Source organism: Leptodactylus fuscus, chromosome 2 (assembly GCF_031893055.1).
Source record: "Leptodactylus fuscus isolate aLepFus1 chromosome 2, aLepFus1.hap2, whole genome shotgun sequence".
Classification (NCBI taxonomy): Eukaryota; Metazoa; Chordata; class Amphibia; order Anura; family Leptodactylidae; genus Leptodactylus; species Leptodactylus fuscus.
In genome coordinates, this window is record NC_134266.1 from 227,025,627 (window position 1) to 227,043,582 (window position 17,956).

Here is a 17,956-nt window from a genome sequence, read left to right on the forward strand (position 1 = left end):
GTTTCCCATACAGGTTGTGGTTAAAAAAAACCAAAATATTGAAAATATTTGATCATTTTATTCCAAATCCTGTGGACTGTTTTTTAGTGGATTCTGTTTATGGATTGTCTGTTTCAATGAATCAATCTATTTGTATCAACAGCAGGGTATATGTTACATGGTCTTCATGGATGTAATACTTTTAAAGTCACATTAAATAACACATAAATCCTCACAAGTACATGTTATGCATGTTGTGACAAGAATGGAACTTGTATACATTTTTAGCTGTACAGCTCCCATTCCTGCTGCTGCAATGCTGTTTGTAAGAGAACACATCACTCTCTGCTGTCAGTGAGAACTGAGCGTCTGCTGTATGGGATCTCCTACAAGATCGGCATACATACAGGTGAGTTATATACAGTGCTGACTATGGTTTATATTTTGGGCAGCCTTTACTATTATGTTAGAGCACAGGTTTAATCCTTCTTATTTTATTACGGTAATGGGTAGATATAAATGATTTACATGCTTGCAGGGAATGACAAATGTCCCACATTCACCTTGAAAATCTGTCACAGTATCATCGCTACCTTTATAAGTGAAATAGAGACTATAGGGTTACGTGGGGTATTGCCAAAGCTTAGGGGCCAGTTGATGAATAAAACAAAAATGTTATTCTTTTAAATATTTTTCGCCAACCAGTTGGACACTGTGTCCAAGATGCTGATAAAGCTGTATGTGATGGGGTACAATTGGGAAGGGAGCAAACGCCATCATAAGCGGAGATTTCCATGGATAACAAACATCTAGAGACAAGAAAATGATTCAGCAAGAAGAATGATATACCTCTCTATTGGTATACAATAAAATACTGTATATAGTGTGCCCTTAGAGGGTTTTTGCTGGGACTTTTGGATCCAGACCATTGTTTGCCCAGGCACAGTAACATACATACACACATACATACTGTTGTGGCTTGTACTGATGCTCACTTAACCCATACCTAACCTCACAAGAGGACCTGTCACGAGGTATGAAAAGTCCAATGACTTACCTCATCTAGTGGGTGCTATCACCCCAAGCATTTTGGTGTTATATCCAATCATTCCAAAACTATAAGCCCTGTTATTGCTTATACAAATTTGGAACTAAAAGACAAGTGGTTGTAACACTGGTTTCCCTCAGAGAGGTGTGTCTGTGTATTGTATGTCATACAATGTTACTGCCTGTTTGGCTAGTATACCCTAATTTTTATAAACACAAACAGGGCCTATATCTTTGGAATGGCTGAACAGATTTGTGGCTGAACAGATTTGTCTAAACAAAATACTCAGGATCATATTGCCTATCAGTTGATGTATGTCATTGGGTTTTTGAAATCTGGTGATAGGTGTTCTCTAGAGATGAGTGAACACTAAAATGTTCGAGGTTTGAAATTCGATTCGAACAGCCGCTCACTGTTCGAGTGTTCGAATGGGTTTCGAACCCCATTATAGTCTATGGGGAACATATACTCGTTAAGGGGGAAACCCAAATTCGTGTCTGGAGGGTCACCAAGTCCACTATGACACCCCAGGAAATGATACCAACACCCTGGAATGACACTGGGACAGCAGGGGAAGCATGTCTGGGGGCATAAAAGTCACTTTATTTCATGGAAATCCCTGTCAGTTTGCGATTTTCGCAAGCTAACTTTTCCCCATAGAAATGCATTAGCCAGTGCTGATTGGCCAGAGTACGGAACTCGACCAATCAGCGCTGGCTCTGCTGGAGGAGGCGGAGTCTAAGATCGCTCCACACCAGTCTCCATTCAGGTCCGACCTTAGACTCCGCCTCCTCCGGCAGAGCCAGCGCTGATTGGCCGAAGGCTGGCCAATGCATTCCAATGCGAATGCAGAGACTTAGCAGTGCTGAGCCATTTCTGCTCAACTACACATCTGATGCACACTCGGCACTGCTACATCAGATGTAGCAATCTGATGTAGCAGAGCCGAGGGTGCACTAGAACCCCTGTGCAAACTCAGTTCACGCTAATAGAATGCATTGGCCAGCGCTGATTGGCCAATGCATTCTATTAGCCTGATGAAGTAGAGCTGAATGTGTGTGCTAAGCACACACATTCAGCTCTACTTCATCGGGCTAATAGAATGCATTGGCCAGCACTGATTGGCCAGAGTACGGAACTCGACCAATCAGCGCTGGCTCTGCTGGAGGAGGCGGAGTCTAAGATCGCTCCACACCAGTCTCCATTCAGGTCCTCCTCCAGCAGAGCCAGCGCTGATTGGCCGAATTCCATACTCTGGCCAATCAGTGCTGGCCAATGCATTCTATTGGCGTGATGAAGCAGTGCTGAATGTGTGTGTTTAGCTCAACTACACCGGTGGAGTAGTTGAGCTAAGCACACAGATTCAGCTCTGCTTCAATCAGCGCTGGCCAATGCATTCTATTAGCTTGATGAAGCAGAGTGTGCACAAGGGTTCAAGCGCACCCTCGGCTCTGATGTAGCAGAGCCGAGGCTGCACAAGGGTTCAAGCGCACCCTCGGCTCTGATGTAGTAGCTTCATCAAGCTAATAGAATGCATTGGCCAGCACTGATTGAAGCAGAGCTGAATCTGTGTGCTTAGCTCAACTACTCCACCGGTGTAGTTGAGCTAAACACACACATTCAGCACTGCTTCATCACGCCAATAGAATGCATTGGCCAGCACTGATTGGCCAGAGTACGGAATTCGGCCAATCAGCGCTGGCCAATGCATCCCTATGGGAAAAAGTTTATCTCACAAAAATCACAATTACACACCCGATAGAGCCCCAAAAAGTTATTTTTAATAACATTCCCCCCTAAATAAAGGTTATCCCTAGCTATCCCTGCCTGTACAGCTATCCCTGTCTCATAGTCACAAAGTTCACATTCTCATATGACCCGGATTTGAAATCCACTATTCGTCTAAAATGGAGGTCACCTGATTTCGGCAGCCAATGACTTTTTCCAATTTTTTTCAATGCCCCCGGTGTCGTAGTTCCTGTCCCACCTCCCCTGCGCTGTTATTGGTGCAAAAAATGCGCCAGGGAAGGTGGGAGGGGAATCGAATTTTGGCACACTTTACCACGCAGTGTTCGATTCGATTCGAACATGGCGAACACCCTGATATCCGATCGAACATGTGTTCGATAGAACACTGTTCGCTCATCTCTAGTGTTCTCTAAACAAACTTTGCTAAATCAATAGTACAACGTGAGGATATATATTGGATTACACTATTTCTGGATATTTGATATGTATTCTGCTATTTGTAGCAGTTTTACAATCTGTAGGTTCTATCTGAAGTTTGCAGTTTGCCCTGAGATAATGAGTGAAGACTAGCTGTCATACACTGTCCTCAGTAAGTAGAGGATAACCTGATCCATAACCATCTCTTTCCCTGACTAGTAACAGCACCATGACCATGCAGGACATATATAGAAAAGTAGTGATCAGGTGTTACTCCTAGCACAGGCTTCAGGCCTTTATGGTAATGTTCCAGACGTCACGTGGAGTAACATCGGATCCAGGAAAGGTGAGTAACAGTTTTTTATATTTCTTCACCTCCCCTGGGGCTCTGATTATTATATTCGGGGGGTCTGAAAAGAGTATAATAATAATGGTAGTTGTTGGGGTTCATGGGCCCACTCCTGCTCACAGCCACTTCAGCTCCCCTCTTCTTCATCCTATAGCAGAAAGAGAAGCGGGGTGGAGGGGCTGCCATAAGCAGGACCGGGGATAGGTAGGGGAATAGGCTGCTACCTGCTGGGGATACTCTAGCAGGTAGCGGCCTATTAAAAAAAAAAAAAAGGTATCACTCCCCCTATTTGTGATCCCTTGATGGAGAAGGAGCTGCCACTTCCACTTCATTCACCTGGCAATAAGACGTCTGCGTCTCAATGCAGGAGGTGTAATGACGTCTTATCATCACTGCCTGTGCTGAGACTCTTAGCCAGCCCATGATAGGTTCGCTCAGTTTTGTTTTCAGAGCGGCCTCTCTTGGGCTAGTTTAGAGAAAAAAAAAAAAGGAAAAAAAAAATTGTAAAATTGCCGCCCCTCCAAAAGTGCCACCTGAGGCAACCGCCTCACCTCATGAACGGTATACCCCTACCTCTAATATAGACATGGATACCACTAACCTTGATTACCAGCAGTGAAACTCGATCCATGTGTTGTCTGGATTATGTACCAAGTACAGTACAGGACATTATGTCGCTGGGAGGCAGGGAATCCTAGCAGTATAGATAAAACTGTATTGCTAGGAATCTTGCTCTCGGCATAAGGTGCAGGCTGTTAAATCCAGCCAAAACATGAATCAAGTTTGACAGCTGAAACTCAGTCGTGTGAATGTGTCTAAATAGTACTAGACCCAAAATATCAAAAATATACATAAAATACCTTGTATTCAGGACCGTTCAGACAAATGCAACATAGAATAAATCATATCAGTATAATCAAGACTTAAGTCAAGGGCAAAAGACAAGTCAAACACATGAAATAACAAAATGGAATAGTGTGTATACATTGTAGTTCAGCCATTGGGAGGGTGGCCAGAAAAGGCCCTTGCATATCACCAAAAAAAAAAAAAAAAAAAAAACTATAAAAGATTGCTGAATCATTCTGATACAAAGTCATTGGAGCTAAAATATATGATTGTATTGTTTACCCAGGTAACATTGATAAAAATACAACCAAAGGAAGAAATAACAATGGAGTGAATTCACACAACCGAGTGTGAAGCTTGTTCCGTGTATTGTCTGGATTACAGTACAGGACAGTATGTCGCTGGGAGACAGGGAAACCTAGCAGTATAGATAACTGTATTAACTCCCGAACCAGCCAACACATCAAACAAGTTTCACAGCTGAAACTTAGTCGTGTGAATGCGTCTAAATGATACTAAAAGAAAAATATCGAAAATATACATAAAATACCTTGTATGCAGGAGAGTTAAGATAAATGTAACATAGAATAAAGCATATACCAGTTAGTATAATCAAGACTTAACTCAAAGGCAACAGACAAGGCAAACACATGGAATAACAGAATGGAATGGTGTATACATTGTAGTTCAGCCATTGGGAGGGAGGCCAGGAAAGGCCCATGCATATTGCCAAAAAAATAAAATAAAAGACTGCTGAATCATTCTGATGCAAAGTTATTAGAGATAAAAAAAAACGTGATTGTGTTGTTTTCCCAGATAACATTGATATAAATATCACATTCAGTGATGTGGCTCCCCCTGCTGGTGTTGGTGGGTCTTAGTCTCTTGTACAGATGGTACAGACAGAGTCTGATCCTGCAGAATCTCGCAGATAAATATGTTTTTATCACTGGATGTGACAGTGGATTTGGAAACTTGCTGGCAAAGCAACTGGACAAACGTGGAATGAAAGTGCTGGCAGCATGCCTAACAGAGGAAGGAGTTAAAAACCTGAGCAAGGAGACATCAAGTCGCCTACAAACAGTCATTTTAGATGTTACAGACAGTGAAAGTGTGAGCTCAGCTGACAAGTGGATTACGAATATTGTTGGAGATAAAGGTAAGATACAATACAATAAAACATTACTGTATATACATAACTAGATTGTAATAGCTGGAATGTTCTATTGATCCAGAAGGTCTCTTTATTGAGAAAGAAGAACGAAGCTTAGTTTTAGGAGTGGTTACCGAAACACCCAGTTTTTAATATTTTGTTGCCATTTTATTCCTGCCTTAACATTTGTAATAATGAGCATTAACTTTGTAATATTTTGGCTTAAACAGGGCTTATTATTTGCAGGTTTATGTTGTATTTTTAATGGCACCATTTTCTGTATCATATAATGTATTATAGTAGTAAAGACGGACTTCCCACAGACGTGTAGATATAATCCATTTATTAATCACCAATCCGGTGTAATTGCAGATAAATACGGTACATCCAAAAAGCGTTGCTATTCTATTGATCCGCATCTGTAACCATACAGAATTTTCTAGAGGGCCCATTACCAGTGAGACTGAGAGTCTGAAGAAGGTCATTCTGTGACCAAAAAATGTGACCAAATGTTTTGCGCTACTTATAATACAGTAGTCTCTGTAGTGTTTGGGATATACTACAGCAACACTTTGTGGATGTATTTATCTGCAATTGCACCAATTGGTGATTAATAAATGGATTATATCAGCATGTCTGTGTGAAGTCCATCTTTACTACTATAAAATGGGTTGTGACCCTACTTCAAAACGACTCCTGAGTAAGTTACCCGCACCCTATTGATATAATGTATTATGAGACTTAAAGAGGACCTTTCACTTCCTGGGGCACATGCGGTGTTATATACTGCTAGAAAGTCGACAGTGCGCTGAATTCAGCGCATTATCGACTTTCATGTTCTGTGCCCCTGGTGAAGAGCTATCAGTGCTGGTACCGTAGCTCTTCACTGCCATATGGGAGTTTATCAGGAACGCCCTTCCTCACAGCGGCGTCTATAGAGAGTGGCGTCGCTTACTGTACCGTGAGAGTGGCGTTGCTTACCGCCCAATGATGATGCTGAGCAGTGAGGTACGCCCCCCAGTACCGCCCCCCCCCCCCCCTCATTTTTTTCAGTTCCCCGAGTATAATTGAACACTCAGGGGAGGTGAAGAAACATGATAAATTCTTTTACTTACTCACCTCTCCTGGATCCAGTGTTTCTCCTAGCACAGGCTTCAGTCTTCATTGTAATGTCCCAGATGTCACGTGGACTGTCCACATGATGTCTGGGACATTAATATAAATGCCTAAAGCCTGCTAGGAGTAACATTGGATCCAGGAGAGGTGAATAACAGTGTTTTTTACGTTTCTTCACCTCCCCTGGGGCTTCAATTATTATACTCTGGAGTATAATAATAGCGGTAGTTGTTGGGGTTCATGTCCCGCTCCTGCTCACATCTGCTTCTGCTCCCCTCTTCTGTGTCCTGTAGCAGAAGGGGAACTGGGGGGTGGCCATAAGCAGGACTGGGGAAGTAGGGAAATAGACCGTTACCTGCTGGGGATACACCAGCAGGTAGCGGCCTATTAAAATAAAAAGAAGTTATTCTCACCTACCTTGTGATTCCGAGATGGAGCTGCCTCTGCTGCTGTCACCTCTTCTTCCTTCATCCGGCCGCGCATGAGATGTCTGCGTCTCGGTACAGGAGGTGTGATGATGTCTTATCATCGCCGTCTGCACATTGATGTAGAGGTCTAAGCCAGCCCAGAACAGGTCTGCTCAGTTTTGTTTTCAGAATAAGCCAGTCTTTGGCTAGTTTAGAAAAAAAAAAAGTTAAAATTGCCGCCCCTGGAAAGTGCCGCCTGAGGCGGCTGCCTCACCTCGCCTCATTAACGGTGCACCCCTGCTACTGGGGGTCCAGTGGCTGGGACACCCCGTCATACCTTTTACCTAATTGGTTAATGTCAGATGATGTATGTGTTTACAAGTTATGACGTATGTTACGTCAGCATTTGTTAAATTTAATTTTAAAGTAATTAGTAATTAATTAATAAAGCCATGGCTGACCAGCATCCTCCTAAAGGTTAACTCTTGTGTATGAGTGTTTTATAAGAGGGTTTTTTTATGGTGCCTGGGTGGAAACTTTTGTCCCTGCAGTCTTAGCAGAGGGAGAAGTGTAGCCCCGTTCCTGTTGAAGCCACTCTTAGCTTTGGCTCAAAAAATGCAGCAAAATCTACAACAAAAAAGAAGCTATTCTGCAAAATGTGGGGCTTTAGCCTAAATATGATTGTCACTTGGTAGGTAAATGTGTCTCCATGATAGACAACAAAACAAACCTTGTGTAGACTGACCTGCAGCCATACTCCTTCCGTCTCCCACTTCTGATCTATCTACTCTACTGAAAATATGTAGGAACTAGTAGTTGACTGATGACTATGACTGCAGGATAAGACTTCATGAGTTGGACAGTCTTTTATATCTATAAAAAACATCTAAATGCACATTTTTTTTAGTAGCTGTTTGTTTATCACAGTTTTTATTTTCCAGGTTTGTGGGGTCTTGTGAACAATGCTGGTTTTGGAAATTCATTGGCACCTAATGCCTGGCAAACAAAAGCAGATTTTGCTAAGGTTCTCAATATAAATTTACTGGGCCTCTTTGATGTAACCATTCACTTATTGCCTCTCATCATAAAAGCAAGAGGACGAATTGTTAATGTTGCTAGTTGTGCTGGGAGATTGTCCACCGTTGGAGGAGGATATTGTCCTTCCAAGTTTGGAGTTGAGGCATTATCTGACAGTCTTAGGTAAGTTTCTAGTACATTTTGCAATTTTTACATAAAAAAAACATGTACCCCACCTTAAAAGCTTATAGAAAAAAAGTATATAAATGTATAAATATATCAAATGACTAACATGAGAACTCACTTATATTAGTATCTAAGCTGGAATTCCTAATGCAGGTAGAGAAGAAGACTTGGATATGCTTAAAAAGAAGTGTTCAAACTACTGTCATTAAAGTCCATTCATTCTAGGATCAGAGCAACGGATGGAACCACCAACAGAATTAATCCTCTGTCTGCATCCATCTCTAATCACTGAATTGTTATAATCTTAACAACAAGACAGAAGCTTTCTTCTTTGTTAAATGCAAGAAAAAATCCTGCAGGTGCGACTTTCTCTTCTGTATGAAAACTTTTAAGAAGGCTTTAGCCTTGTATTTTACATTGCAGTGGATAGAGAAGGATGCAGAGTAGAACGTGCTCATTTTACATTAGTTATTTTGTTGTTATCGCTGTTCCAATTTCTGATTGGTTGAGCAGCATATTGGCTACTTATCCACCAATCAATGCAGCTCTGTGATCATAAAGTAAAGAAGAGGGAGGTAAAGCCCTCTCTGTCCCTGCTACATGGAAAGACCCTCCACTTCCCTACCCCTACCCTGGATTTGGATGAAATTTGGCACATATATAGTTTGTAACCTGAATTAACATATACGCTACTTTTTTAGTATGACATGGTTTCATGACTGTTATGAATTTATGTTCATATACTATATTAAACAGCTCTTGCCTGCAGGACTATCAGCTAATTGCACTTTGCTTATAAAACCTGGTCTGTTATCTCTCTATGTAAACACTCAGATAACACTGAGTCCATTCTTATTATCTGATCTGCATAATTGTTTTGTACAGCCAGAGGGAAGAGGGGGGAAGGCAAATATACTCCTAGCAGTGTGCTGACACACTGAGATAGAAAAACGACTTTAATCCAAATTGGCAATTTCCCAATTTTAAACATGCCAGGAAAAAGAAAATCTAATTTGTCGCAAAATTCTCAAAACGCTCGAGCAGGCGGATCATTGACACCAACCAAATGCTCATTATATGGCATCCCAGCGAGCTGCTGAGATGCCGAAACAATCACAGTCACGGCATGAGGAACAAAATCAGTGGCAGGCCAGCTTGAGAGCTGGCAAAATGCCAGAGCAGGCGGATCATCGACAACAACAACAAGCTCATTATATGGCGTCCCAGTGAACTGCTGAGATGCCAGAACAATCACAAGCATGGCTCGAGGGACAAGTTCAGGCCAGGCTTGAGAGCTGTTGAAATGCCGGAGCAGACAGACCATCGACGGCAACAATTTTTTGAATATAGGATCATCCATGCCAACAACACGCAGACGAAGTCACGGGCAGAAGCTAGTTGCTTTATAATTATTAGTTACACTTGTCATGCATTTTGGTATGTAACTAAGATGTTTAACTTATTCTGAAATGTTACCTAGAAACTAGAATCTCACAATATTGTGGTCTGGTTAGTCCAAAGTTTGATTTCAGTTGCTTTGCTATACTTATAGATCATCCCAAATAACGAAAGATTATGAAGATAATCTGTTTTCCCTTAGCCCAAACAGCGGCACAACATGGGGTATTCCTGCCCCTGTGTACTGTTTAGGACAGGTGGAATAAGTTTAATCAACTAACAAGTCTGACCTCCCCCTCCCCTATATTAGGTCAGAGAGACCTCTCCCCCCCCTGTGTTAGTCACAAGAATAATCCATCTACCTTACAGACAGTAAATCTGAAAATAAAGGGAGGGAGCCTTGTGCCGCTGTTTGGGCTAAGGGAAAACAGATTATCTTCATAATCTTTCGTTCCCCCTACGCCAAACAGCGGCACAACATGGGGATCTAGCAAGAAGGTACCCCACTAGGGAGGGAGACCCTGGCAGGCCGCAGCTAAGACGGTCTGACCAAAGGCTACTGCATCGGAGGTGTGCCAGCCAAGTCTATAATGCTTAGCGAACGTGAGGTGAGTGCTCCAGGAAGCTGCACTACATATTTGGTCCACTGAGAGGGAATGCCTTTCTGCGCAGGAAGCAGATACGGCCCTGGTAGTATGGGCCCTTAGGCACTCAGGAACAGGCAGGTCCTGAGTTTGTAAGGAGCCAATGATGGCCTCCTTTATCCATCTGGACAGGGTAACCTTGGATGCCTTGTTACCCTTGTTGTGACCAAATATATTTATGAGTAAGTTCTCCGACTTCCGAAAGGGGCTTGTCCGCTCCAAATATATCCGCAAAGCCCTCACCAGGTCCAGGCTATGCAACTTCTCCTCCTGCTCTGAGGTAGGGGAAGGAAAAAAGGAGGGTAGGGATATTACCTGGTTAATGTTATCAGGGGTGGGAACCTTGGGTAGGAACCCGCGGACAAACCGCAATTGAACCCTGTCGGGAAAAAATTGAATATAAGGCTCTGAAGCTGATAGAGCCTGTAGCTCTCCAACCCTTTTGGCGGATGTTATAGCCAATAAAAATGTTACCTTAAGTGTGAGGTATCTTAGGTCCACCTCAGACAAGGGTTCAATGGTGGTTCACAGAGACCCTGAAGCACAGAGGCTAAGTCCCACTGCGGGACCGGCTGTTGCACAGGAGGGTGGAGCCTAGAGGCCCCTTTCAAAAATTGTTTAACCAGAGGATTCTGGGACAACCGCGTCCCTAGATGAGCAGACAGTGCCGACACATGTACCTTCAAAGTGGCCGGGGTTAATCCCTTGTCCAGGCCACCCTGCAGAAATTCCAGAACTGTTTCAATGGACGAATTGTCGGCCTGACTCTCTATGCACCACTCTTGATAAATCCGAGCAATCCTTTGGTAACTGCGGTTGGTAGAGTCTGCTCTTGAGCTGGCCAATGTCCTCAGGACGGCCTGGGATAATCCTCTGTCTCCACATACGGTGCGGTTAACCTCCAGGCAGTGAGGTTGAACCTGTCCAGGTCCTGGCAGAGCTGACCGTTTAGAGTTACCAGGTTGTGGACTTGTGGAAGCCTCCAGTAGGTCCCTCGACTCATTGACATGAGGTGGGTAAACCATGCCCTTTTTGGCCAGAATGGCATGATCACTATTGCTGATGTCTTGTCCTGCCTGAGCTTCGCCAATACCTTCGGAATCATTGGAATTGGAGGAAAAACGTAAGCTAGTTTGAACCTCCACGGTATTGACAGGGCATCTATTGCCAAGGGATTGTCCTCCCGGTAGAGGGAGCAAAATACCCCTACCTTGGCATTGTATTGGGTGGCCATCAGGTCCACCTCGGGGAGACCCCATCTCTCCGTAAGATTATGAAATATACCTGGATCCAGCGACCATTCGCCTCTCGTCGCTAGGCCTCTGCTCAGTTGATCCGCTAGGATGTTGAGCTGCCCTCTGATGTGCACCGCTGACAATTGGGATAAGTTGTCTTCTGCCCAGGTGAAAATGCGGTCTGTCACTTCCAAGAGTGAGGGGGACCTGGTTCCCCCCTGTTTGTTGACATAGTGAACCACCGTCAGGTTGTCTGATCTTACTCTCACCGCCCTTCCCTCTAGGTAAGGGGCAAAGGCTAGGAGGGCGCGGTATATCACCATCAGCTCGCGCCAGTTGGAGGAACGGGTCTTCTCCAGTTGACTCCAGGTACCTTGGGCTAGGGTCTCCCCCAGATGCGCTCCCCAGCCCGAAAGGGAGGCATCCGTGGTCAACAGGGTCCAGGAAGTCTGGGCCGTGGACCTCCCGTCCTTGAGATGAGACCACCAACTCAGTGATCGACGGGCCCTGATGGTTAACTGGATTGGCTTCTGCAGTCCTCTGGGACTGTGGTTCCATTCTCTCAGGATCTCGGCTTGAAGAGGGCGCATGTGCCATAACGCCCAGGGAACTGCCTCGATGGTCGCGGACATTAGCCCTAGGACCTTCATTGCCGTCCTTATCGTAACCTTCCGGGTTCGGGAAAGGTGTCGTGCCACTTGACCAATCTTCTCCTTGCGTGGAGAGGGCAGGGAGATCATCATGCTGAGAGAATCTAGTTTGAATCCCAGGAATTGAATCCGGGTGGAAGGAACCAATACTGACTTCTGCCAGTTTACTAGCCAGCCCAGCTCGGTTAAGAAAGCCACGGTGATACTCAACTGTGTGGTGAGGGTCTCTCTTGACTGGGCTTTCAGGAGCCAGTCGTCCAGATAAGAGACAATAAATATCCCTTGGAGATGCAGGGCGGCTACGACCGGGGCCACCACCTTGGTGAAGGTGTGGGGGGCCGATGATATACCGAATGGGAGAGCTCTGAACTGAAAATGGCAAAGTTTTCCGCCTAAGCGGACAGCAATCCTTAGGTACCTCCTGTGAAGGGCAAATATAGGTACATGGAGATAAGCGTCCCTTAGATCCAGGGTGACGAAAAAATCTCCTGGCTGCAGAAAGGGGAGGACCGACTTGATGGTCTCCATACGGAATCGTACTCTGCAGATATACTGATTGAGGTACCTGAGATCTATGATCATGCGCCAACCTCCGGACGCTTTTGGGACCAGGAACACGGGGGAGTAGACTCCTAGACCCTGTTCCTCTATAGGTACCGGTTCCAATGCAGCCTTGTCCACATACTCCTGTATGGACTCCTCCAAATGAAGTTGTTTGGTGCCCTGAAGAGGGCGGGTCCTGATGTATTTGTCTGGAGGTGGTGTAGCGAAGCTGATCTTGTAGCCGCTGTGAATGATGTCGAGGACCCATGGGTCTTTGATGTGTCGGGACCACTCTGAGGCGAAAGCGGAAAGGCGACCCCCTACAACCGCGGCGCGGTGCATGGAGGCGTGATAGTTATATGCCTCTCTTTGCCTCCTGGGAGGAGCCCCGACCGCCGCCTCTGGATTGACCTCCCGAGCGCCTCTGGAAGCGACCTCTTGCTGTTCCTCTTGAGGGCGGTAGGTCCGAAAGGAGCGCTGGCCTCTTCCGAATGACTGTGGCAGGCATTTGCCTTTAGAATCTGCCAGCCCTTCCATTATTTTATCCAGCTCCTTCCCAAACAATCTTCCGGCCTCAAAGGGGAGACTGCACAAGGTAAACTTAGAGGCGTTGTCCGCCCACCATGGTTTAAGCCATAGAGGCCGCCTTGCGGCCGTAGATAACGCCATGGCTCTAGAGGCCAGTTTAGATTGGTAAAAACCGGCCTCGGCAAGGTAATCCACCATGAGACTAATGTCCGATATGGACTCCAGTAACTCGTCCCTATGGATTCCTGCATCTGTGTCCTTGTGCAGGGTGGCTAGGTCAGACCGAAGCTTGGACACCACCTCCCCTGCAGCAATGCTTACGGAGGCCTGAGCTGAAGAGGCGGCATATATTCTCCTTAGGGATCCCTCCGACCTCCGGTCCATGGGGTCCTGGAGATTGGAACCGTCTTCTGCTGGAAGAACTGTGCGTCTAGACAGTTTAGCGACCGCCATGTCTACTTTCGGCGGTGGTCCCCAGGAGCTCAGCTGGCTTTCGGCAATGGGAAAGAGGGTCTTGAACCTCCTGGACGTATTAAACGCCCTCTCCGGCTTCTTCCACTCCGCCTCCATCCTCTTGATTACCTCAGGGCCTGCTCTGAAGGACCTGAGAGATGCAGACGGGCCCTCACCGGACTCAGCCTCTGGTTTCCTGGCCCTGACAATCTTTAGCAGCCTAGGGATTTTCTCAAGCGGGAAGGAAGCCTTTACCGGTTCTTCCGGTTCCTCCTCAGAGGATACCTGATCAACAATCTGTAGGCCTTCCAAAGACGGGAGGGACAGCTGTGGAGACTCCAGTTGAGGTCTCTTGCCTAACTGGGCAATGGAGGTCTCCAGTTTCCTCATAGAGTCTCCTACGAACTCCTTCACCCATCCCACGACATCACGCAGAGAGGTTTCTTCTGAAGGCGAACCTCTGCACCCACGGCAGCACTGGTAGGCGTACCCATCAGGTAGCGGGATGTTGCACTTTACACATGCCAGGTGCCGGCGCTTAGCGGCGGACTTCCTTGGTGGGATGTCCCGTGTAGAGGAAGAAGACGACATCTGGAAGGCAAGAGACAAGGGTTAACCCTGTATTGGAACCTCACTCCACCTCCCCCTCTGCCAAAGAACTCCTTAACTTTAAGCAAATAGGGAACAGAATCCTAATACCACAAGGATACCAGTGTTCCAGCTTGAGTGCATGCAGTCAAGCACTCAGTAGCCGGAGCAAGGGCCTTATAAAGGCCGGCGGAGGAAAGGAGGAGGAGAGGAGGACGGAGGGAGGAGACAGGGCGGGACTCTACAAGTCCCACCCCCTTCCAAGGAAAAACCCCCCCTAAAAGACCCCCCCCTTTCTCAAAAGGGGGGGCGGGGGGCAGCCTAAGGCGGGAGAGGGGACCCCCGAAAGCCACAGCCAGATAGAGTCTCAATCCGAGCTCTATCGGCTCAAATAGGCCGAGTGCACAGCTAATACCGGCCGCCGGGAACCAAAACCAGGAGGTAGGTTCCCCGGAAACAAGGATCCTATGCGGCTGAAGGCTGCCGTGCTGCTGCAGACACCCAGCGGGACCTGCGGCCGCAGGCACAGGACGGAGGCTCCGAAGATCCCCCAAAGCTAAGTAACTCTAAGGGGGAGGAGAGAGATCTCTCCCCCCCCCCATCCACCTGTCTCTGTCCACAGGACAGAAAAAAACACAGGGGGGGAGAGGTCTCTCTGACCTAATATAGGGGAGGGGGAGGTCAGACTTGTTAGTTGATTAAACTTATTCCACCTGTCCTAAACAGTACACAGGGGCAGGAATACCCCATGTTGTGCCGCTGTTTGGCGTAGGGGGAACTCTAGTTACCTCCATATTCCCGCTATCACTGAAACAAATCCAATATCACACTGCATGGACTTTATAAACTGTTTGAGTAAACTTGAAGATATAACATGAGATAGTTCTCACCTGCTTTGTATCTTCTTTGCAGAAGGGAGCTTCGTGATTTTGGAGTGAAGGTCTCAATAATCGAACCGGGTGCTTTCCAGACACAATTGTGTGTGAAAGGACCTCACGTGAAATATTTAGAACGTGTGTGGTCGACTCTTCCTTCACAAATCAAGGATTACTTTGGTGAACAATACTACCAGCAATGTAAGTCACCCAATTCAGTCTCCCAGTTTTTATCCTACAGTCTATAAAGCGAACTTATCAGTAGCACGTTCTGAGAGAGTGATTCCTGCTTTCCCAGCCCCCACACAGTAACTAACAACCTTACCTTTATATTATTTAAGCTGTCAGCCATTCCACTATGTGGGTGGGATAAGCAGGACTCTCACTATTTCTCCTAGGAGTCCTGTTAGGATTTACTCGGCTTTACTCAGAAATCCTCCTGTCATATAAGTGTATATATAGTATCACAGAGCTTGGAGTCTCCCCAAGCAAAGAATATTTTTTTTTAAAAAAAGTACTATATGTATAAACATAGCATCCATATTACAACTTATAGAAAGGTTCACCATAATCATAAACCAGTTTCTTCCAAGACAGGCTCCAGAAGAATTTGGATTATGGTGAAAGTTATAATATCATATATTTCAGTGTCTCACACCTAATAAACATTGTATAATCAAATGTGTTTCCAGAGTTATAATTCCATATACATTGTATATTTGAACAATAATATGAATATGTTTCAATATTTCAGTGATATCAATGTGTGATTTATTTCTCTCTATGTACACAGATACCCGAAACTTGACTCATCTACTTGACAATGCCAGCCCTAAACTCTACCATGTCACAGACTGTATAGAGCATGCCCTAACTGCCGTACATCCCTGGACAAGATATACTGCTGGACTGGACAGCAAGTTTTATTATATACCTGTGTCTTATCTTCCCACAGTCATAGGTGACTATCTGGTGTGCCGATCATCACCCAAACCAGCGTATCGTATTAAGTAATCATATATACTTCTAAATGGAGATAGACTGTTGCGAAGCCTCATTCAGACATGACATAAATGTCACATTTTTGGGGAGTTCGGTGAAGGGTTGAGTTCATATATATACTGTATATTAAATCAGCCTTAAGATGTCTTCATTGCCAGCATTAGTGGGAGTTTGCTCTGTGATGCTTATAATATATCCACATTAAATGCTACTTATTGGACTGAACTAATTCACTGCTTCAGGATAGAAATATGGTTTCATATAGAGGTAAAATAAAACATCAGTAGAGACCGTGATATGGTTATGAGGGCTTGTGATATTTCTAAGTCCACTGAAGAGTTCACCAAAACCAAAATGCATGTCTGATTTTCCCCAAAAACAGCGCCACTCTTGACAACAACAAATATTAACCATGAAATTTGAGATAAAGGTTTTGAAGAGAAGTCAGCAACTCACTGGTTTTCCTTAAGATATAACTTTTAATCCATCTTGAGTATAAAATACAAACAAAAATTACAGAAAAATATGAAGAAGAAAACAAGAAAGTAGAGTGTGAATCTAAAAAATCTCTGACACGTTTTGAGGCGGAATGCCTCTTAATCATAGCATAGTCGGTCCTCTGAAAGTACCAAAGTTTTTGAAGTTTCTAAATTCTTAGCCACACCTCCTTGCAACAGGTGTACACAATACATAGTTACATAGTAGATGAGGTTGGATAAAGACATTAGTCCATCAAGTCCAACCTATAACCCTACAATCCCTACAGTGTTGATCCAGGGGAAGGCAATAACCCCATGAGGCTCATGCCAATTGCCCTATTTCAGGGGGAAAAATTCCTTCCCGACTCCAAATCTGACAGTCAGTATAAAAACCCTTGATCAACGTGTCCTTATCGTTTAATTAACATGCTACGTAACCACCCAAAGATGTAGTTGGAAAAGCAAACAAATAAAGTTTCAATATTGCCATTCTATTAATGTTGTCTATCGTTAATAATCTTAAAAGATATAAATACACGTATAATGCATGTTTAAACTCAATAAAGTATATTCATAAAACGTGTTCATTGTTATTAATAAAGTTGCTTCGGCTCTATAAGGTATATTTAATAAAAAAGCATTAATTGCATTATACTTGATTCTATGTGTCTCTTGCTTTAATTGCCTATAGAACTATAAACATATGTCTGCTATAGCTCAGATGAAGCTAAACACTCTTCACTTCTTTCTAAATTACATTATATACATCAATGCAGGCTTTTGTCCATTCATGACTGTACATGACTGTACTACATGCTGTGTAGTGATTAAAAAATGAAGCTATATCAGCATGTACTACAGCACGTAGTAGATGCTGATATAGCTTCATTAAGAGATCTGATGAAGGGGTGGCACTCATAGAGTACAAAAAGTACCCCGAAACACGTAATCTTTTACAATAAATCTTCTCTTGTCTACATATCCGTGTATCGATATTTGTCTACACCGTTGGTGCGCGTGTCTGGTTTATATATTGAGGAATTCTTTCCCCATTATATTTTGCATCATATATTCCGTCCCAAGAGTCGTTGCCGGTGGACGCTGCCTATTATACTCAGTTAATATTCTTATTTTGCGCCCTACCAGGCGCAACAAGAGCTTGGCTTGAATTGAAATTTCCTGAGGTTTCAAGATCTCCTAATAAGCGCGGCCATACTTGATCAATTGCGTTATAGGACTGTGATTAATGAAATTAAATAAATCCAACATACAAAGAGATTTTCTAACAAATTTG

At 44.5% G+C, this 17,956-nt stretch overlaps 1 protein-coding gene across 1 annotated transcript; it reads left to right on the plus strand.

Moving 5' to 3' along the window:
- The first annotated feature begins 306 nt into the window (after positions 1 to 306).
- Positions 307 to 17,210, plus strand: LOC142195737 (retinol dehydrogenase 7-like). The gene is made up of 5 exons (XM_075265754.1): positions 307 to 388; positions 5,205 to 5,547; positions 8,006 to 8,264; positions 15,219 to 15,382; positions 15,975 to 17,210. The coding sequence occupies exons 2-5, from the start codon at positions 5,235 to 5,237 to the stop codon at positions 16,193 to 16,195; spliced, it is 957 nt and encodes a 318-aa protein (XP_075121855.1). The 5' UTR covers positions 307 to 388; positions 5,205 to 5,234; the 3' UTR covers positions 16,196 to 17,210.
- Positions 17,211 to 17,956: the final 746 nt, after the last annotated feature.